The sequence below is a fragment of the Anser anser genome (genome assembly GCF_964211835.1).
Source record: "Anser anser genome assembly, chromosome: 2".
Lineage (NCBI taxonomy): Eukaryota > Metazoa > Chordata > Aves > Anseriformes > Anatidae > Anser > Anser anser.
Window position 1 is genome coordinate 74,080,799 of NC_139721.1, and position 23,863 is coordinate 74,104,661.

At 35.6% G+C, this 23,863-nt stretch overlaps 1 protein-coding gene across 1 annotated transcript in view; it reads right to left on the bottom strand.

Moving 5' to 3' along the window:
• ABCA13 (ATP binding cassette subfamily A member 13) overlaps positions 1 to 23,863 on the bottom strand; it is a 181,285-nt gene that overhangs the window by 44,207 nt on the left and 113,215 nt on the right. Inside the window, exons 42-47 of the mRNA XM_083822790.1 lie at positions 18,558 to 18,666; positions 7,480 to 7,534; positions 6,650 to 6,827; positions 3,080 to 3,195; positions 1,534 to 1,690; positions 340 to 593 (exon numbers count right to left, since the gene is read on the bottom strand). Coding sequence (XP_083678916.1) covers positions 340 to 593; positions 1,534 to 1,690; positions 3,080 to 3,195; positions 6,650 to 6,827; positions 7,480 to 7,534; positions 18,558 to 18,666 — 869 coding nt within the window. The remainder of the gene's footprint in view (positions 1 to 339; positions 594 to 1,533; positions 1,691 to 3,079; positions 3,196 to 6,649; positions 6,828 to 7,479; positions 7,535 to 18,557; positions 18,667 to 23,863) is intronic.

Here is a 23,863-nt window from a genome sequence, read left to right on the forward strand (position 1 = left end):
AACCTTTTGGACCTTTTCCAATCTTTATGATTCTGTGATTCTATGATTTTTTTTCTCCTTCCTAAAATTGAAATTGCACTCTCCTGTTCATATGAAACAGCAACAGAGACATTTGACTGAGAATGAACTCCACATTGAAACATTAAGTCAGAAACAAGAATGATGAAATGGGGAAATCCTTCATTCAAAATGGAAGCATGGGACCACAAAACCATCCAGTTCAAATAACTCTGAAGCAAACAAAATAAAACCCCTAAGTGAACAGGATTCCACCATTTTCTTTCTTTAAAAATTAGTTAACTGTTTACTATGGCAGAATACAAATGGTAATGCACACACCTTGGTTTCTGGAGGAGATCCCAATGGAAAAAAAGCCGTAAAAGAAGAAGAACGGTTCCCTGCAGGGCCATTTCCAAAAAAATCCAGCCTAGGAAATTCATCTCAAATGGACTCACATACGAATCTATTCCAAAGTTGCTGGTCAGGTCAAACTTGATCTGGTTGTATGAAAGTTCTATTAAACCTTGGCCTAAGCAGAATTGTGGGAAAATTATAAACGTCCATTTGAGGATATTGTAGATGTACTGAAAACTCTTAAAATCCACCAAGAAAGAAAAAAAGAAAGGAAGGAGGAAAGAAAGAAAATTAGTTTTCTCTAACAAAACATTAAGCACACTTACTAAGCTGGATACACCTTTCAAATCTCACTCAAGGCAAACTGATTTTGGCAGAGCATATCATGAACTATTTTGGGCTGTCCCAGATCATTTCTTATTGTGTTTTAGAGTGCCTACAACCACAGAGTCCTAGTTTGCTGAGGTTCACAGACAATGACAGAACAGACACATGGCTGTGGTCATTCCGTTTTCTTAAAATTTTAATATTTGAATGCTATTAATTCTAAATCACCAACTTAACCGTAGTTGAATTTTGGAGGCATCAAATCTGCCTCCAAATTTGAGTGATGTGTAATCCACATTTGTCATCAAACATTACAGTTTTGACCTGCTACATGCATAGGTAGTGAAATACACACATTCTGGTTTTCTTCTCCATCAGGTTGCTTAATTACCATTAAGAATAATGAAAATTAAATACATGGACTGAGAATGTGTATTACTATTCATACAGCGCATTACAGATCCTAGAAATAAGTGGATTATCTCTTATGTCAATATTATTCAAACACATTTTACAATGCATATAATCTATTCAATGGACCAGAACAGCTCCCATTATGTGCAAATTACAACTTAATGGTCTGGAAAATGTCAAGATTTCAATTAACACTATTTTTCCATTATTTCACTGCAAGCTTTTTTTTTTTCCCCTTCTTTTTATAAACAAGTTAAAATTCAAGACGGTAACAAGCAATACGGTATATAGTGGGACAGAAAAATCAGGATGGTTTAAAATGCCAATTTTTTTCTGCTAGAAATGATCTAGACTGTGCATAGGTATGCATATGCACACACACATACATGTGTGTGTATACATCTCATGAGTAATATGAAGCTAAGGTTTCATACTGACCTGTACTTTGGAAAGTATAGCTAACAAACGAGGTAAGAGAGTCACCAACATGGTGCAAAGGCCAAACACAAAGTTTAAGGAGATGTAAGAAATAAAAGCAACATCTGAACTCGAGAAGAATCGGGATACAAGATACATCCACGGTAAAGTTGCATATCTGAAAGTTTAAAAAAAAAAAAAAAAACCTTATCACAAACAAGTTAAGCAACTCTTCTGACCAACTGAAAAAGAGGTCAAATTTGGGATATATTTTCTTTATCTAATTACCTTATGATTCTGTAGAAGTACCCATATCTACTGTCATGTAATAGGCAGATATGAACCATTTTTGCATATATTAACTGCATGGTTTTACTTTCACTGTTCCGGAGTTCACAAGCTTCACGGCAAAACCACACATCTTTTAACAAGTGTTTTATGCGGGGACAGAATTAAAAGCAGGCTTTCATAGAAAGAAGAAGAGAACACAAATAGAAAGAAGAGAAAGCCGTGAGAGAGAGGGGGAAGATGTAAAATAAAATGAAAGGGGAGAAAAGGGGGTAGAAAATAGTAATATGACATCGTTATATGACATGTTATGGCTTGGTTTATTTGATCTAGCAAAAGTTGGTTTTGTTTTTTTTCTCCTATGAGGGGATGTCCTGATCTTACAGAAAGTCCTCTCTTTCACTGTATTCTCTCATAAGCAGTCATATTTAAACATCTGTCTCATAAGGTATGCAATCTCCTTCACACAGATAGCAATTATTATTTGGTTAACGAAGAAAATTCTTCTTCAGAATGCTTATCCTGTAACTATTCATTTTCCGCATTTCTCACATCACCTGGGACTGCACATAAGAGCAGGCAAAACAACAGCACAGATGAACCATTAGTTTGATTAAGCCCAGGGTTCAATATGTATTTATATAGAGAAATCAATACTCGGTTTAATCAGTTATTTTATCTTTCTGTAACTTTTTTTTTTCTTTAATGTGAAGCTTAAGCACAATGGTTATAAGGGAGGACTTTTCTATCTCATCGCACTATTTGGAGACAAATCTTCAACCAGTCCAGTACTCCACAATGGACAGCCTTCTCCCTGGATATATAAATTGCTGGAGCTGTATAAGATTACAGAATTACTGAAAATTGGTAGAACTGTAAAAAAGACAGCCACTTCTTGCCTTCTTGCTACTCTGCACATGTAAGCACTGAAATTCTGACCTGACTGTTATTATTCCCTCCTTTCTGGAAGATTACATACAATCAATTTCTATCAGCAAATGATTGTTATACAGACTATTCTTTGAGACATTTCCAGAGCTTTTTTTTTTTTTTTTTAATTCCCCTGAGTGAGCAAGCAAGCAAATCCATCACCACCATCCCTTCCATGTGGCACTTTCAAACTCACGTTTCAGCCTGTTTTCTCACTATCTTTTGCTGAATTGTAATCACTTCCACAGAGAGAAAATCATGCATCCAGCAGCAGGTGCAAAGCAAGTCTAAAGATTTCTGTTTGTTTTCTACGAGTCATAATTCCATAGTAGCATTTCCAATCACATACCCAAAGAGTACCAGCAGGAGAACAGTGGCCGCCAAATTCTTTCGGCAAGTGAAGGCTGAAAGCTGGAAGGCAATAACAACACCAACACAGAGGGTGACTGGAACCATGTAAAACAGCTAGAAACACAAGAAAAAAAAAAAAAGGCACTTAGCAGGGGACTGTCTCTTAGTGACATCCTTAATTAGCATAGAAGGGCTCTACAAATGAACTTTTCCATATTTGCAATATAATTACTCTGTGAATTAGGAAGAATTAGGCAGAAGAGCTCTGAGATTTCAGAGTTCACGCTGGCTGTGAAGCTACCCCTCCTACACATATACACACGAAACTTACCCTGACAAAATAAAATCCAGCTACAGAGTATTCCCCTTAATTCTGTTTCTATTCACCTTTCCAATACATCCATTTAACAAGCTAACTCTTCCAGATAATGAGTCCTTATGGGACTATTGCTCCAAAATATCCAATTGTATTGTGAATACAGTTTCTTGGATCCAGAAAGAGCAGTTTCACTGATTTATGCTTCAGTTACAGGATACTAGTAAAGACACAATTTTTAAAGAGACGTTAATGAACGACTTTGCGTGCTGATGAAGCAAATGACTTTTTTTTTAATAGGAACAGGCATAACATTTACAAGAGTTACAGCCATTAGGCAACAGGGAAAGAAATTTCTATTTAGTCTCTTGATATAATGGTAAGCAAATACTTATTAGTGTGGGGACGTGATTGGTACAGGGGATTCATATACAAACAGTGAAGAGAGAGGGGCTCTGCCCACACTGAGTGATGGCAAGATGTGAAAATCTGCGCCTGGTTCTATTCCCAGCATCTGCATGCTCTGTGCATTGAAGCTGAGCTCACTAGGGCAGTGACTGCCTCCACTTGCATGCTATATAACATTTAACTTTATTCTAATATAGCTGAGATTCTGAGATGAAACTGCAATAAAGGCAACAAATGATTGCAATCAAGGTCTAGCTAAATACTCAGTGTAGCAGAGTATACATACTGTAAAAGTAAACATTCATACTGAAGGACAATGCAAACCTGTCTATGCTTAAACCAGAAGGCATCATTTCCTTGCCAATGGGAAGAAAACATTTTTTAAGGGAAATGCAATTGAGCAAAACATAGACTGGTGTAATGTTCTCATCTTGTTCACAGTGTACCTTATGACACCATCAATGCCATACATAAATATCATACAACACCACTCCATAGATTTGGGCTTCAGTTTATTCTGGAGCTGTTTAACATTGTATAGAAGTCACAAAGCATCTGAGTCCTAAAATATTTCAACAAATGAATATATTCAACTTGTTTTCTAGAAATAAATAACTTCTAACATTAAATTCTATTTAAATAATCTTACTTGAAAGCATGGCATGTTATAAAAGTTAGGCACAAATAAATAATCTTAATTGCCCCTCTATTGAAACAAGCTTAATCTAAACAAAATATCTCTATTTGTCATGAAATTTTCTTAGCAGTTACACATTTTCTATTTGTTGAACGTTGCAATGAATATTATTCATGTGCATAAATACACAAAGAACAGCCTGATTCTTATGACAGTAGTTATATAAATCAAATACTTCTGCAGGTCTAGTAAAGATTATGCTTCCAATAAGACAGGACACGGCCTGCAGTGCTTAAAATGTATAAAGGGAGTTCAAATTTGACAGTTCATATATTCATGCGTTCAGTGTCCCTAGATGATCTGCGGCACAATTAGCATTTAAAGTAGTGTCTGTTCCTTCCCAGATCATGATTGATCATGCAGTATGATGCTGAATTTGTGAGAACATTTTGAGAGGAAGAGATTGGCAGAAAATAACAAAGAGCTGACTTCACTGCATAAGGAAAAACTGAATGATGAAGGACCGAGTTTTTAACCAAACCCTTTCATCTGATACGGCACAAAGATTGACTGGCCAGGTAAATAACTTTTGGATAAATGTGCTCTTACTTCAAGCTTGCTCAAGTGTGAAAATCCTGATTTCAAGCATGGATGGGTGAAGCTCTAAAGTTTCAGATTTAGAATATCTTGAATGAGAATAGAGTGTTCCAAAAAATCTCTGTTCTTGACCAGGCTAATTCATGTTTGCATTGCCTATGCCAGAATCCAGACCTTCCTACCATTACTCAGTGGGTTAAACAAAGTGCAGAACATTTCTTTCCCTCCTCTGGAGTGACGAACCTTTGCATTACTTTTGGATAATCCAGGGTTCCAATTTTTCACTGTTACTTCTGAAACAAACCTCCCAAGCCAAAACACCTTCTTCACAAATTCCTTCTAAAAACAGTTACTAAATGAACAATCAACATGGAGCACAAGAGTTCTCTAAAAGGAGGAATTCTATCCCTTTCCCACAATTAGATGCCCTAATCCCAACTTCCGACTTCCCTCCAAACACTCAATTAATACTATAGCAAGCTTCATTACAGGTGAGTTATGAAAACACCTTTCAGGAGGGGACAAACACACACAAATGTGTGTATTTATATATACACATATAAATGGAGAAATTTTGCCTTTTTTTTTTTTTTAAAGAGACACCTTTAGACAAGATTTTTGGAGAAAATTTGGATGCTCTAGACTTAAAGGGAAATTGAAGGACTTACATTATATAGCTGGTGAAAAGTGAGTCACTGAGGACTATCATTGCATTGAGAAAATTAATTCTATTTCACCACCTTTGCTTATTTTCCTCAATAGATATCAACTTCTCAGACTTGAAGAAGGTAAGCAAAAAATTCTATTTTGTTTAACTCTGTTGGCATAAATCTAATGCAAAAATCAGGTCTCAGTGGCGTTCCTGTCTTTACATTTGGTTAGAAGGTTAAGCTTCAGGGAAAAATAATAATTTCCTTAGTACTTTTGAAAGACAAATTTTTCAGATTTTCCTATTTGTTAACGAACTGCATGCTAACAATACTGTTTGTAATGCTAAGAATGATAGAAATTACTTTGCTGGAGAAAAACAAACTTGCAGGACAGAGACTTTGTCCATTTCTGATGTAGGTCATTCCGTGAAAGTGAAATCATAAAAGAGATTTTCTACTGTCTATCTTGCCAGAAATAGATACTAGCAGGGAGTACTTCTCATATTATCCACCAAAAAAAAACAACCTAATTATGCCTTTAAAGTAGCTGACTAGTATCTTCAGGCTTCTCCCATAATATGAAAGCTTTTGCCAGTGGCAACTCAAAGCACTGAAAACACAGTAACTCTTGTCATGAACAGCTCTGTGGAAGATCCTCTCTGTCTAGGTTGATTAGCCAGTTTCCTTTTATTTGTGAAACACTGTAGGTGCCTAAAGCTAGCATACACTTTACCTTCTTACAGTTCAGCTTTGAAAAATGGAGAACACAGTGCCTGCTTTATGGAATTTTATCTCACAGTACTAAAGTAGGAATGGAGCCACAATATTTCTTAACACAAGAGACAAAAATTGTTGCTCTATACAACTCAAATCTTATTCACATGTTTTGCGACCACATCTTTTGCTGATTTGTAGCAAACTAGTTAAAAATTTTCACATGCTGCCCCACAGGATACCTACCATATCCCAGCAGAAATTAGCAAACCAGTATGTTTTGTAACCCAGGCCTGTGATGTGTTGCAAACGTTTTGTGCCGGATACTCTGTCTTTCACTATGGCACTGCCAATGGATGCAGTGAGGATGGAGAAACCCAACATGATACACAGTGCTACGCCACACTGACGAACATTCTCCATTCTAGGATACAAAGCAAAATGTTGCAATTAAAACACAGTGAAAAATAAATAAATAAATAAATGAAACATTTTCAAGCCCAACTCTTTACTGAAACAATGCCACACATTAGGACCTTAATCTTGCTTAAAAAGACCATGTTTCTACACTGTCAACATCCAATTAGAGAACAGGAGCAAGATGATGTGTTGAGTTACAAAACTACAAAACTATACATTAGTTACAGAACACAGAGTGTGTTTAGAAGTTTGAAAAACAAAGTGAAACTTTTGCAAATATTTCTGCCTTTACAAAAAAAAAAAATTTAGAAACTCGACGATCATTTAAGGTAGTTAACCTGTTTGAGAATGTCACAACCTGCTCACAAACACTCTGTAAAGTGCAGTCTGGATAAATTCAATATTTTTTCTTTAGAAAATAATGTAACCTATCTAATATAAACAGTAGCTGATGTATAAACAGCAGGTTAGAGAACATACTTCACTCAGTGGAACTTAATTGTATCTACCAAGTCAACTGCCATTGAATGGAACATACATGCTTATTGAATTAACAGCTTCAATTGCCTAGTCATTGCAGCTGTTTTTTTTTTTGTTTGTTTGTTTTGTTTTGTTACGTTGTTTGGTTTTGTGGTTTTTTTTAAGAGTTTGCTCACATTTTGTCTTCATCCAGCAAGGCTCCTCCGTAAGGTTGGCTGTAGAGTGTGATCCCTGTGAAAAGAAAAATTATGAAAGAGTAAATGCTACATCAAGATTTAAGAGTTCTAGGGTACACAGTCTTTGGAAATTCACATGATGATTCACTTACTTTTTGATTTCCATGAAAACAGTCAGTTGTGGAACAAAACAGGTAAAGCATGCAAAGCAGAAGCAGAACTTACAAAAGCCTGAAGTAGAAGAAGAAGGAGAGAGAAGCAAAGCAAGATGAAATAGGGAGTAGGATGAAGAACTGAAAGTAAGAACTGCAGCCATCTCACTGCTTGAGCACCTGTTAACAGGATGTTGATCTTCCATACAAAGTATCACCTCGCAAACTACTTGCTGCCCTTGGAAGGTGGCTTTAAAGCAGCGCACAGGTAAGTCAACTTGCTGTCTCTTTTAGCTACCCCTCCTTGACAAGTGAATAAATTCTGGACCTGCAGGTTACACTTTCACTTTCCAGAACCAGGATGCAGCTCTAAAATCCCTCTCCTTCATTGACAAATTACAAGAACACAAAGACTGAATACTTTGCAAGTATACTTTTCATATGCTTTATTGAATGAGAGAGAAAATTTTACTCTCTCCATAGTTTTGAACTGCTGAAAACACAAATTTCAGCCTATAAATGAAATTGAAGGCTTGCTGTATGTAAACCACCAAAGGAATCAGCACAATTATGACTGATGCAGACTTTAGTTTTCTTCCATATTAATCCTTAAACTGGTATCCTATAAACCACCACCTGAATATTTAGGACAGATCTGTGGTATGACTCCAGAGCAATGTGATCTTGTTTTCTTCTTTATGCTACAAAAATGTTACCTTTTTATATAAAAAAAATAAAATAAACTGTCTCACACTAATGCGAAATTTACTTTCTTTATACTCCATTTTTACTACTGGTCTAAACAAAATACCATTTCTAATGCAAAACAGTAGAATGTCTAAAGCATTGTCCCTCAACTAAAATAAACCAAACTGGTGTTGAGAAATGAACAGTCTTAATGATATGCTAAAATGTGGCATTATTACATAACAGTAGCTGACTTTCTTTTAAATTTTATTTCAGGTTCACAAACTAAAATGTTAGCTTCTCTTCCATTTTACACCTCTTGCCTGTGCCAGACAGAGCCATCTGGGGGGACACTGAGGGAATTTTTTAATAGCTTTGAGCTGAATTGGTGTCTTGAATTGGTCTAATCTATCTTATTCTGGTCATTAGCAAAAGAGATCACCACCCAGCACCTATATGTGACCCCTTTCTTTCTCTGAAACCTCATTACACAAGATGAATGAAAAGGCTAAATACTTAATGAGCAACAGAAAGAGCTCAGCCACCAAGCTGCCAAACCAAATACTGTATCCTGTTGAGTGATTTCCAGAGTCTGGATCTAATGAATAAGCATAAGTACTAGCTGCTTTTCTGCACTCTGAACTGTGGAATTAGGTTCAACAATGTCATGTATTGCTGTGGGATCTGTATCACAGAAAAGACTAAATACAAAACAAAGTAGAATGTGCTTGTATATCTGATCTTCTGGATTAAGTTAGGTCGCTATTGAAGCACCTGATATTTTATCAGTGCTAAAAATATTTTTAGATTGCATATGGCTGATGTTTTGCAGGCAAAAACCGTTCAGCTAAATTAACAACAACACCGCACACCCCACCCCCTAAAAAAAAGCAAATATGCATACCTCAGATTGAAACCACAGGGTTTTAAATTAAGAATAGGTCCCATTTGGGAGGCTGAGAAAAATCCTACATGTGCACTGCATACTTTTTCTGTTTTCTGTTTCTTGGTACAACCAGCTTGTAACAATGTAGCCAACTATGTAAATGAAAATTGAACTTCGGAATTGGAAGATAATTTATGGATGAAAACTGTGGCTGTTTGCTTTTCTTCTTTTCAAGAAAAAGAAGGAAAATAGGGGGATGAGACTGTCAGTGCAAGAGGAGGTGTACAACTGATTAGGGTATTTTTTAAATAAATTTGGTCTGTTCCCAATAAAAAAAAAAACTCCATCCCAACAACAATTATAATCTTCCAAGTATGTTTGGGAAGGAAATATATTATTAGTAGCCTCAGATGAACTTTACAGAGTACCGCTTATTTGAATGCACTTAGTCATACTTTGTTTGTGTCCAGCTGTATAAATATAAATGTTGTCTTCATTCCAGTAATAGGTGCAATTTGACTAAATACATCTATGCTTTGATCTTTGCCCCCTTAAATTTTCATTCCTCATTTTAAAGACAGAACAATTACAATATCACGAAGGCACTGTGGGGTTAAAAGTGGAAAAATAGAGGAGGATGATTAACTCGCATAAAAAATATAGTAGAAGGTAATGATTTTCCAGATGTTGTCAAAAACTGTGCAGTGAGGCCCAAAGGTAGTTAACAAATCAAAAGAAAAATCAGGCAAATAAGTTTCATCACTAGTAAATACATGTGCTATTTGCAGATGTCTTTCTTGTCATTTGCCTAGAGGAGATGTTTAAAATTTTTCTTTGTTTTTCTTTTATGCTATTGATTTTTTAAACAACAATGGCTGCTATTTGTTCTGAGGTAAAAACAGGTATATCAGAGAGAACTATTTTTTCCACTGGAACCGAGTACTTTCTGAAATTCCATTTGTGTAAAGGAGAAGCACCATGATCCAAAAGAGCTTCATTCCCAGAAAGTTTTTCTAAGCATTCTCAGTGATTGTATATATGTGTACATACTAGAAGAAAGAATGTCTTTACTTCATATATACAAGGATTCCTACTGAACTGGAAATGAATAGCCAAAAATAAAATTAAACCAGATTTTTACCATATAGACAGACTGAAACCAGTCTGAACTTACTTTCAGACCTGGTTAGAAGGGGGCTGGGGGGGGGGAGAGAGAGGGAGAGAGGGGGAGAGGGGGAGAGGGGGAGAGGGGGAGAGGGGGAGAGGGGGAGAGGGGGAGAGGGGGAGAGGGGGAGAGGGGGAGAGAGGGAGAGAGGGAGAGAGAGGGAGAGAGACAGACAGATGATTTTCAGACAATCTAACAATGGATGGAAGCTTTTGAAAAATGGGAATTCAGATAATTTCAGAAGCACTAAAAACAGAAAATTAACATCACAAAGTGTTCTTGTACTCACTAGTGCTTAGCTAAATAGGCAAATAGCAGAAATACAGCTTCTAGGCCTCTTCTTTTATAGCCATGCGGAAAGGTCTAGTTATAGAGGAACTTCCCAGAATTGTCAAGGTCTTGCCCGCATGGTTAAAAATTTGAATTCTATAACCAAGCTCTTCTCCCCTCAGCTTCAGACGACTGAAATCCTACAGTAAAATTGTTCTGCCTCAAAAGCTAGCATTTTTAGAGATTGCAAATCTTAAAGCTCCTGCCCGTGAAAAGGAAATGCCCAGGCTTGCCGGACTATGGTTCCTGATGATTCATATCACTTTTCCCATAGCTGAAACAAGTAAAGCTGTCTTGTGGACTATAGTAGAGAATTATCGCCCATAAAGTGTCCAGAACTGGGGCAGTTTGCCAGGAATTCAGGAAGGTTCTCCATTATATTCCATTAATTAATCTGGACTGATCTGAATCGTATCCCATTGTTCTGCTATTAACTTCTTGACAAATTCAGTGAGAAACGCTAGAAAAGAAAGAGCTATGAAACAGTACTCGCACAACTGCTTGTGCAAATGAATTCATGCTCATAAGCATAGGTTTGGCCAATTATACGTATGAGAACCAAATCAATGTATTTTATAGAAGATCATCTACATTTCTGAAACTTTTCAAAAAGACCCACAGGGATTGAATGAACCATGCAAAATATAATGGAGACAAAAATGACATCAAATATTTCACAAAGAGTAACTTCTGCTCAGAAACATTTACTGTGCTGGGCAGTAATCTCTCTCCTGAAATCACCACAGCCTGTGTTTACTGAGTGCACAGGCCACAAGAGTAAACTAACAAAATCTTCAGATTATTACATTGCTGTCATAAAGAAGTCTACAGCAGTTGATTTCAGTCCCATGCATAGAAATATACTGATACAACTACAGAAAAAACAGAGACTGTGAAAAAGAGATAATTGCTGGAGGGAGAGGACAGGAATAATAATAATAATCAATAATAATAATGATAATAAACATTAAATAGCATAATACACGCACCTTGGCTTGTATCAGGAATAGTGTGGGAAGCAGGACCAGGGAGGTAATCGTACCCCTGTACTCTGTTCAGGTGAGGCCACACCTCAAGCATTGTGTTCAGTTTTGGGCCCCTCACTACAAGAAGAACATCGAGGCCTTGGAGCATGTCCAGAGAAGGGCTACAAAGCTGGTGAAGGGCCTGGAACACAAGTCCTGTGAGGAGCGACTGACGGAACTGGGGTTGTTTAGTCTGGAGAAGAGGAGGCTCAGGGGAGACCTTACTGCTCTCTACAACTACCTGAAAGGAAGGTGTGGGGAGCTGGGGGTCGGCCTCTTCTCACAGATAACCAGTGATAGGACTAGAGGGAATGGCCTCAAGTTGTGCCAGGGAAGGCTTAGGTTGGAAATTAGGAGACATTTCTTCTCAGAAAGAGTAGTCAGGCATTGGAACAGTTTGGCCAGGGAGGTGGTGGAGTCATCGTTCCTGGGGGTGTTCAAGGAAAGGTTGGACCTGGTGCTTAGGGACATGGTTTAGTGGGTGATAGTGGTGGTAGGCAGATGGTTGGATCAGATGATCTTGAAGGTCTTTTCCAAACTTAATGACTCTATGATTCTATAACACTCCTTGCAGGCTTGTATCATACAATACTGATGAAAAAGCAAACTGCACTGCATTAATTCCCTACTATGGAAGAGTCCCAAAAATAATGCTCTTCTTAAAAGTAGCAACCATTTTCTACAGTCAATTTCCATTCAAACCATGTAGATGAAACAAAGGATTACATTTTTGGAAATTTACACGCACAACCAAGATGAAACTTTTCAGGGCTGCCGATTACAATTGACTGAAGTAGGTTCTTGTTAACCTACATTCAGCTCTGTGTAAGAATTCTAAAGTCCTATCAAAGTATTACATAAATACAATATTTTGCCTTTCATTCATTATTTTAAATTTTTCAATTAGTCTGGAGCATGAGGTTTTCCTGCATTTGCTACATTTTTTAGTATAACAATTTCCTCCCTCCCTCTACAGTTTAAAAATAGATGATGAATTTACATAAAGCCAAGCCTGTAATTCACAGTGGGAAAAAAAGTTCTCTTGAGCCTATGGAGGAGAAAACTATACAATATCATCCAAGACAAAAATAACCCTATCATTTTGGTATAAGCTATTTGCTAGTACATGTATTTCTTTATTTAAAAAAAAAAAAAAAAAAGTCATACTTTTATAATCTATCTCTTCCTAAATTTCTCCTCTTAACTACCTAGACTGTCTTTCTTTACATATCTCTCTCTCCCAATCTACCTGTTAGCATGATGTGCTAATTGCTTTCTTGCCTTTATGTACATTCTTATTATGTAAAGCTGCTACGATGATGCTCATTATGTTGAAAACTAAACACCATCTTTGAGAACTTAAAAAACATAAATGACAGATAAACCAATAAGTTCCAAATGACAAAGCCTCTATTAAACAGATGTACATGGTGCTTATGCAAGGGTATTTTTTGTTTGTTTCTTTTTTTTAGGATTTTATTTGCAAGCCTTGTATGAACTACCTTCAGGACAAATATTACTGAATCAGTATTCACAAGGGAAGCACACACGACAGGCAATATCTACAAATATGAAATGATTCAGCCCTAACCCTTTCTGCAACTTTTCATAAATTTCTTAATATAAAATGATTTCTTCCACATCTACAGATTGCCATTACATTCTCCTGACTTAAATGCAACCACAATTTTTGCAACTGTCCTAAAACATCCTTTGTCTATGTCCTTGGTACAGCCTTGGTCACATTATTTTTACACTGACAGTTCAGACTTCTTTATGGGCACAAGCCAAAAAACTGTGATAGCCACTAATTCCAATCTTTCCAAAGCCCTGCATAAGCAATTTGGAGCAAGAAGAACTGTGACCATGAACATCCTTAAACTATATCAGGGTTTTAATGCTGTATTCAGAGATTAAATGAACACCACGATACCAAGACTCTTAGACCTTTTAACCTTCTCTAATAGAAAAATGAACAACTTGGGAAATGAGGGGCACTAATTCCCTGATCAGAGTGGGGTGGACTAGATAGCACCTCAAAGTAAGAAACATGATTGTATACATGTAAATTGACTGTGTGTATAGCTCAGAAAAGGAACTAAGATGTCATTCACAACACACCATAAGCTACATGTTATTTTGGTACGATATTTTCTTATCTGGTTTTAAGAAAATTCTTTTCCTTTCTTTCCTCAACCTTTTTGCAAGCACAGTTAACTACAAAGTAAGTTGGGGGGTTTTTGTTTGCTTTTATTTGTTTATTTGTTTGGTTGGGGTTGTTTTTAAGGTAAAAGTCTCAGTTGCTACCTCTTATATTGCTCAGTGAAAAACTACATTTACATTTACATTTGGAATGCCACTAGGAGCTTCATGCTACACACACTTTTCACAGTGGAAGAGGCAATAAACAACTAATTGTACCCTCTTCAACTTCTCCATGATTTCCCCCAGTAGTCTCTCTTCCAGGGTGAAAATTTCTGTTCCTTTCCTTACATTGTTCCCCGTTAAACTCATTTTAGATACCAATATTTTAAAAAGGCATTCTTAAGTTGGTAAAATTAATTCTTTATAAACTTTATAAATATGGTGACATTCTGTAGAAAAAATACTGCCATTTCCTATTCTGGTTCACAGGAAAAACACATTTATTACACACGCTTGACATGAACACCATGTTGGCAGTTATAGGAAAAATCCTGTTCAGTTCCCATTTGGGAACTGCACAACTCAAGACACTTCTCCTCATACCAATATCTTATTGACAGTCTGCAAACGATACCTCTAGATCTTCTATTTCAAATCTAAACTACATGAACATTACTCAGAAAAGAAAGCTGTGTGCACATTGGCATAGTCTTAGAGACTCGAAATGTTTCATTCCTGCTGGTTAATAAACAAGATAGTAGGTAGTCCACTCCATACTGTCTGGATGCAACTTTTCACATAATCAGGCATTACAATCAGGTTTTACAGTAGGAATGAGAGAGACAGTGATATGAACCAGGCAGTACTTTTTCAGCATAGACTGGAGAGATCTAGGGAAAAAGTCTTGAGTGTCTTCTAGATTGCATACCTTCTCTGTAGTCTAATCAGGGCTGTACTTAGGTATAATCTACAGTTCTGCACTATGTGTCTAAGCCCGTCTCTTGTTTCCTTTCAAAATATCTCTTCTTTCTGTCATGTAGCATACTGAGTCTTGAGCACATAAATCAATTTGGACCTGTACTACTAAACCTAAATATCATAATTGTTACAGACTTGAATAGAAGACCAATCTACATTTCTTTAATAAAATGAAATCGTACATATATATTTTTAAAATGGAGATAGGCTACATATGGCAGCCTATATATATAATCAGTTATAGTATATGATATATAATTAGTTATAAATTAGGCTCGATCCACAAGCTCTTCTTTGTGGGCATTTAAAATTTACAATTAGACTTCTGTTTTTATAAAATGAAAAATTACAACTTTAATTTTATGGAACATTTCATAGGTGGCACCTCAAAAATGATTTAAATTTTATTTTTGGCCCACTAACCAGACAGGGATAAGAAGGTTCCTACTAAATGGTGTTTCACAGGTTCCTTTGAAAAGAGGTTTAAAGTTACAATTTGCAGATCTGGAGACTGTACAGTCACTTTCCACCAAAATTCAGCTGAAATTGGGTCTCTTGATCCCTTCAGCTCTTTTGAAGAACTGAATCTCAAATAAATGAGAATGCTACATGAACCTTACAATGAGCCCTAGCATGAAAGGTTTTTTAAAAAGCCAATGATTTCTATTGAAGTACTGAGATGGGGCAGCAGTACAGCACAAGGCCTTTCTATACTGATATATTTCCATTCTTTGAGTAATTATGTAAGAACTTTTTTTGACCACTGTACATTACAGACATCATTACAGATGACTACCACTCCTTTTTTCTTTATATAGAGTTACCCTAAGAGGTAGATAATAATCCTTCCCCTACAGTCTGGCATGTTTAACACATTTTGATGCAACTGTATAGAATAACATAGCTCTACTTGATCAGAATTTATATCTCAAGCTTATGGCAAATATGTTGCCTTTTAATTTTTTACTCCTCTTACTTCATTATTTCATTTGTTATTTGCTCCCAGCTGCATTAACTAATAATTGAAATGCAGCATTTCAGAAAGATTTAACAATATATAGACATCATATACAGAGGCTTAAGGGCCAACAAAAGCTGATTAGTTTTGACCAGAAAAAAAACAGTACATCTTACCTTCTCTGTTGAAGTGCCTTTCTCACCTATGGTGGTTTTAATTTGTTTTTTCGTTTTCTTAATGTGTTCATTTTCGTTATCTGTCACTGAATTTATAACCGCTAGTACAAACAAAATGGACTTGATTTCCCCTCCAGTAATACAGGTGAGGTAATTCTTTCCAGAATAGAAACAGACTGACATGATTATGAAGCTAGATGTGGCTATCCACATGGTACAGAAGATGAGAAAACTTTTTTTTCTTTTTTTTCTTAAAAGAATGATTCCTCAACTGATGTCCCAAAACAGACATCCAATCCATTAACTATGACAAACTACTTTAAATCAATCTGGTCAACTTCAATCTATCTTTTTACATGCACCTCCAGATGACGCACACCATTTTTTCAACAACAATCCCACTCTGATTTTTTACAATAAAATTACATGAAGCAAACATTGTGGCCTTCCAAACATTACTACAGAGAAGACTACTGAAAATTCTCTACAGGGGAAAAAAAATGAAATATCTCCCCTAGCAAAGAAAGGATTTGGAGATCAGATTAAACTCCTCTTAACAGTGGGCTTATGTGCCCCATACAGCATTGGAAAACTGTTAACTTAAAAACATTACATATATATATATACATATACACACACAAACATACATATGTATGTATATAAGTACATATATATTGTATTTTTCTGACTTCACTTTCTTGCTAGGATTTCCATGTCAGGTCCCTCTCCATTATGTCTCAACAGTATGATCAATCCATCCTTATTGCACCTCTCCAATAGAGAAACATGTAAATAAATTTCTTTCTAGTTCATAAAATCTACTTCCGCAGAGATTTACCCAAGATATTCTGCCAGAAGTTTATATCAAGTGGCAAGATTTATATATGATAGTCCAACACTTCAAGTATTTGCCAAGCACTATTTTGTTTATCATATTTTTATGTCATGCAGAGACATAAAATATAACATTTCCACAACCCTTGGGATAACTATGATTTTCTTCAATCCTAATGTGGATGATAAATTCCCAAATCCCCATGACAGATATAAAGGTAAAGGTACTTGAACATTTAAGTCCCTGAATGGGGTATGTAATGCTATAGAAAACAAGTCAGAATCAACACTATTCATCAAGTGCAGGGAAACTAAAAATTGATTTTTATTAAAAATTCTCATTAAAATACTTGATTTCATTTAAATTTAAACTTTCTGCAGAAATACATTAACTGTGATTTGTTCTTATAATACATTTAGGAAAAATAAAACTCCAGCCATCTTGAAAACTAACAATTATTCTTTTTTTGACTTGACACTCGGGATACTTTTCTTAATGAATTTCTGTTTTCTAGTACTCAAAATTCCTTTCCCTTTTTCACTGATTTGCTTCTTCTTTATTCCTTCATTATTATAAACACATATGAATGGTATAAGATAAAACTAAGACAAAAATCTTGTTGATGTACAACCTCTCCATGTCTTCTACTGTGCTTAAATAGGACAGAAATCCACCTTGAAAGTCTTCAAATTGAAAATGAAAAATTGCAATTACTTTGTTTTAACTGGAAAAGGGCAATGCATAAATCAATGTGAACATCACATATAAAAAAATAATAATACTATCTACCCCAGAGAAAGACAAACAGGCAGGAAGAAAGAAAAGAAAAGTACTCTGGTATTTTTTCCCCACAAGATATACTGATGGCGAAAAGTAATTGAAGCTCTGAGTATAATTTCACATTTATACATAACCATCCTACTGTATATGATCTTTTTAAATACTCTTAAAAATCAGTCATAAGCTATTTTAAAATTTCTCCAACACAAGCTATTCTGCTTTAATAGAACCTCAAGAATGAAAGGAATTGGAATGAACAGATGTTAGCCTGAACTATCAAACTCAGATTTCAAACGGGATTTCAACATCCTAAAAATTCACTGTGTTACCAGCTGATTCTTTGGCTGAAGTTATTACCACATATGACAGTTTGTAAAATTTATGTTTTAACTAGTTCTATACAGTTCAAGGATAAGTGAATTAGAGAATTCAGACATCAAAGATACAAATCCCTCTTTTGGTATGTACAATAGTAAGATATACCAGCCTCTCCTGTTCCTTGAGTAACAGGATGCTATGGGACATTATGTTGCAGTGCGAGTTTACAGGATGCTCTGGGTTTATCCTGGATATTTACTTAATGAGTAGTGACAAACGAGTTCTAAATTCATACTCTTGTGCATTAATCACCCCATTTAAGCAAGCCCCCAGTTGTTTTCCAGGTACAAACACCTCAACCATAGCAAACCAATTTACACCTACTCCATAGGAATGTCCTTTGTAAGAAACTGTAACAACTGCATATGGCATAGACATTGAGCTGTCAATTCAAATTTCACCTTATTGCACACTACATTCTTCAGATACATCTTCTATTTAAATTAAAGTTTCATTTCCAAAGCCTTCCAGAAAATCTGTAACTCTGGAATCTGACTTGAAACCATGACAAATTTTCACATTGAAATTCACTTTATTTAAAAACTATTTTTCAAGCAATATGAATAAACACAAAGGCTATTACCATACTGTCTCCAATCCACAGCTGGAGGCAAATTCAGCCACAGGATGAAGTTATTAAGTTCATTTAAGTAGGATGGCAGTGAATGGAAACCCTTTTGGTTGTACCACACCTGGAAGAGAGAATAGAAATTGTGAATCAAAAATGAGTTGAATCCAAACATTGATCTGAAAACTCCCATAATTTAAAGAATTGCATAAAGATATTAAAGATGAATTCTCCTTTTAAGACACACATTTTTAGAAGAAGAAGGTGATCTAGGCAGAACAGAATCATCAGACTCAAACTAAAAATGGTAGATTTAGATTAGGTATAAAGAAATTCTTTACTCAGAGGGTGGCGAAGCACTGGCACAAGTTTCCCAGAGAAGCTGTGGATGCCCCATCCCGGTAAATGTTCAAGGCCAGATGGATGGGGCTTTGAGAAACCTGGTCTAGTGGGAGGTGTCCCTGTCCATGACAGGTGGGTTGAAATTAGATGATTTTTAAGGTCCCTTCCAACCCAAACCATTCTGTGATTCTACGATTCAATTTGTGTAGTTCTTTCAACAGAATCTAGCAGGGCAGAAAGTTGTCTTAATTATTAAACTAAGATTCTCCATGTTAATGAAACAGTCCTTTCCTTTATGCACATTTGGTCAAACAAATAATAGAGTAAAAACAATGTGAAAATAATATTGGCCAACTTAACTGGAAACAAAGAAAGATGAAAAAACCTGTTACAAGTGAAGAATATTGATTATTGAAAATCCAAAGAGACTTATCAAAGTAATACCTGCAAGTGACATATAGCATAAAATATCAAAGAAAGAGAACATGTCCTAGAAAATTATGAAAGGAAAAAACAAGGAGACACTGCTTACACAGTGAAAGTATGAAACTATGCCATGAAGGACAAAGCTACGTCTCCATCTTCAACAAGCAATTGGTTTCAACATGGTTTCTTGAGCAAGGAGGAAAGGGAAGACAGATAAACTTTAAAGCAGACAACACAAGCCTCTGAGGAGCACAGGGAAGCATTTCTGCTGTAACATACACTTTATCCTCAAATTATGCAGAATCACCCTAATTTGATTAATGTCTCCAAAATCCACACTTTCAGACCTGAGGTTTCCATGTGCTAGAATCAGTGCTGATAGCCTGGTTATGTCCCAAAACTGAATATACTGAAGTCTGAGTTTTGCTTTCCTGTTGGAATTCAGTTCTATTTCTGTGCCTCCTTAACTGTTAAGCAAAGTGCCTTTGACCCTACATTATCCATACTGAAAAACAGGTCAAATGAAAAAAAAGGTATGTTTTCAGTTTTGATGACATGTTTCAAATCACCTTTGATTACTATCCACTCCCTCACTGCACAGCAATCTTTCATCTCCCTTTTTTGTTTATGCAGTTGAAAAATTCTTAACCTTTTCCTATTTGCTATCAGCTCTTTGCTAATCTGCATTTTGGCCATCTTGAGTTGATGCTGGACAATTTTCACTTTGTGTCTGGACTCTGAATCATATAACAAAGTATATGTTTGTTGTTTTGTTTTTTTTAAATATAGGTCTTTCTTGCCTTAACACCCTTCTTCCAAGATTTCAATTTTCCTAAATCCTTTCTGAAATTACCATCTATACAGTTACATATTGAAAACTTCCTTGAATAATATTTTCTCATCACTTAGATGCTGTTCTGAGGTAGTCCTTTTCCATATATATATCAGCCTCTTCTCGGTACTCGTATAATATTCCAAATGTTTTTTTGTTCTTTGTTTTTTTTTTGTTTTTAATTTACTTGCAGATAATACTTTTTAAAAAAAAAAAAAACTTGTAGAATCCGTCTACAATCCTTACTTAGACACAAGGTTCCAGACTTTGCTTTTCCTGCCATGTTCTTCTCCATGCTTCCCAGTGCAAGTTGTCTAATCTTCAGTTCTATTTCTGTCCCCTAATTGTTCTTTTCTTCAGATTTATTTTCTTGACTACCTATTTGCTTGCATGTCTACATCACACTCTGTTGTGAGGCAAGGTCTGAAATACTTTAATCATCCCATTCAGTTCCCTCTTACCTAACCTATATCATGCTTTCATACAGCAATCTGAGCTCCACTGTCGCTTCTCCTGTGCCTCTCACTCTTGAGTCTTCTTTGTCATAAGCTCTGTTCAGCATTATTTCACAAGTGAGCAACTTTGGTCAAGTACCACTAGTCTTTCTTGCAGTAGCTTTCACATTTTCTACACTGTTCTTTACGTGATATTCACAGCTGGTTCAAATCTCATCAGCATTTTATGTCCCCACATTTAGAGGGAGAAAAAAAAAATCCTAAACTGTTTCCTCCTTTGCAAACTTGTATGCAACTCTTTTGTTCTCCTCCAGTTCAATGCACAAGTTACTGCACAGACGAGGTCTCCCAATCTTTAATCAAAAGAGAACTCCTTAAAGAGATGAACTGAAATAAAACCTAAGTGTCCTGGGCAAAAGAACAGATTCTTCCACTGCTGAATCTCCTGTGCAAATACAAACCGGGCCAAGAAACAAACGTATGATCAAGGGTAGACGGTCTTTTTCACATACTGATTTCTTATTGTATCTCGTTTAAAAAGATTTGTGCAGAATATAAATTTATAAATATATATTGAAAATCCACTGAAATTGTGCTCATCGTATCAAAAAAGTCAGTTAAGAGAACAATAAAGCAAAAATCTGATGACACGTCCTCATTTAATTGAAGCAGTGTAAAGGTCTCAAGTATTCACAGAATACCTTAGAAATATAATAATGTGACCAATATTCAAACAAAAATACAAAAAAAAAATCCATAATAGAGCATTGTGTGTAACCATACATTTCAATATCCCACATAGTAATTAGAATTCTTCATCCAAGATGCATTATTTAACTGAATCAAACTACCAGGAAATAACCAAATTAAAGCTGGCTATTTAATTCTTTATAATCTGGCAACAAGCAAAAGGAATAGTGTCTGAGGTTGCTCTCAGAAGATATGTTTAAGCTTTTTTTTCTTTTTTTTCTAAAGTCTTATGGTTTATTCTAAATTGATTGCAAAGCTAAAATATGAAAAAGGAAAAATATTAGTTCCAGCTGAAATATATTTCATCTTTCTTGTGCGTCTCACAGGTAATTATTTACAAATGGCAGGAAAGAGGTCAGTATTGGAAAAAATATATAGAATGAGACAATTAATTTTGATTTTTATAATTTTATCATCTACCCATGACTGATAAAATTTGTTCCGAGGAAAAAATACTGTCCATCTCTACATTAAAAATAAATTCTGCAAAGACATGTTTCCCATTACTACATACCATTTTTATCTACCATTAACATTCCAGAATTATGTTAGACTAATGTTTTGACTTACCTGTGGCCTATCAAGGAAAAAGTATGAGGAGGGGCAGAGAAATTGCTAATACCAGACAATGGGTATTAAAGTGGAGAGATTTTTTTTTTCAAGTGAGATTTGTCTAGACATTTATACTATTACTAGGTAGTAAAGCCTCAAATCCCAACCTTTGAGACTGGAAAAATGCACACTTCAGAATACCATTTGAATAGTACAAGTTGTCTTTCAGGACTATTTAAAATTCCTACATATCCTTCCTGTATTCAGTTACGTTACATATAACAGCAACTTTGTCCACAACTACCAAAATAAATGAAGGAATATACATTCAGGGAAAAAAAAAAATGTTAAGGAGCAGTTGTGCTCCATGCAGCAATGATCATCAATGAACGTCCATTGTCAATGGTTTTAATCAGCCAAGTCTCTTGCATATGGTAAATATATTCTTTCTCATGTGTGAACCCATACACTTTCTCTGTATGTACAATGCATATGCAGCACAGTAAAGCAGAAGACTGTTTCAGCATTTGAATAATTGTTTTATCTGAACTGGGAAAAATGTTGTCCATTGGATTGGAGAATAACATATAAGGATTCAGACATTTTCTAAAATGAAATTAATCATACAGTAAGTCTGTTCAAATGCAAATTTCTCATTTTACTTCATACAAGACTATGTAAATGGTACATTCACTGTCTCATGAACAAGCCTGAAAGGTCAAAGTAAAAGTCTGGTCATTAATTACTAAAAGGTTAATGCAATAATTTGACATTGCATCAGTTGAAAGCCACTTCCAGGAGGTATTTTAGATAACACAGTGCCCTTTATAAATCTACTCCACTATTTTCTTTGGCTCTGAAATATGAAGCTTACTCACTAGCAATATAACTATAATTTATCCTTGTGCTGATGCCAGGTGGAGCTCTATGCCAAAGATATTTAAAAAAAAAAAAAAAAAGAGAGAGAGAGAAAAAAAGGAGAAAAAACACAGCACTGGCATGTCAAAACAAAAGTCTAAAATTATTAAAGACATAGGACAAAAACAGCAAAAACAGCATTCAGAAAAACACATCTTACTGCAGTCCTCTAGGACTTCAAGTTCCTAATTAAGGATCAATGGAACTGGATTTCAAACCTATGAGAAATCTGGAGGTAGAAGGGGATTACAAATGACCTAAATGAAAATATATATAAGACAAGGTGTGGATATGAGAGAGAGATTGCTATTCAAAACTACAAGGCAAAGGCATTGTAAACAGTCAACAATCTTGCAAAATGAAATGTGAAATTATGTTGGCAAGAGAGAATATCTGCATCTTGTTTTAACTACAGTTTGCCTCAAAAGGGATTTGGGATAGAGCTTAATTATACTGTTGCTTCTCTTCTTCATTTGCAAGAGCAAATAAAATCTAGTGTCTATAAAATAATATAAAGGAAGCACCTTCCTTTCATATTCTAATTTGGAATCCATAAGGTCAAGCTTCACAGCTTCCTCTGGCAATAAATGTGTTTTGCTTGGATACAGAAATAGAGGCCTCTCACTGAGATTCTTCATAATCTCCTCCAAAACTACCTCTCCTCATTAATGGTCTACATCTGAATGGACCTGAAAAGAACCTTTCAAAACATTCCCTATGGAAAAAAATAAAAATAAAAAAATGCTTTGCACTGATAATTCCCTTTTAGCTTCTAGATCCTACTCCAAGTTTTCACACTGTCCTTCCAGTGTGTACCAGAACATCTCAAGGAAAAGCTCCTGACTTCAGTTGCACTTATAATAATCCTTCTGTTCCTGGCTCTTGGGAGAAGCTCCAAAGAGAAAACAATGGCTACATGTAGCATTGCAAGACGGAATGACCCACTGTCAGAAGAGATTCATATTTCACAACCTGACCAATTTCAGCAAGGTGCAAGTTTCTCTGGGATAAAAAGGGGGAAGTTGCTCATATTTGAAAAGAGAATT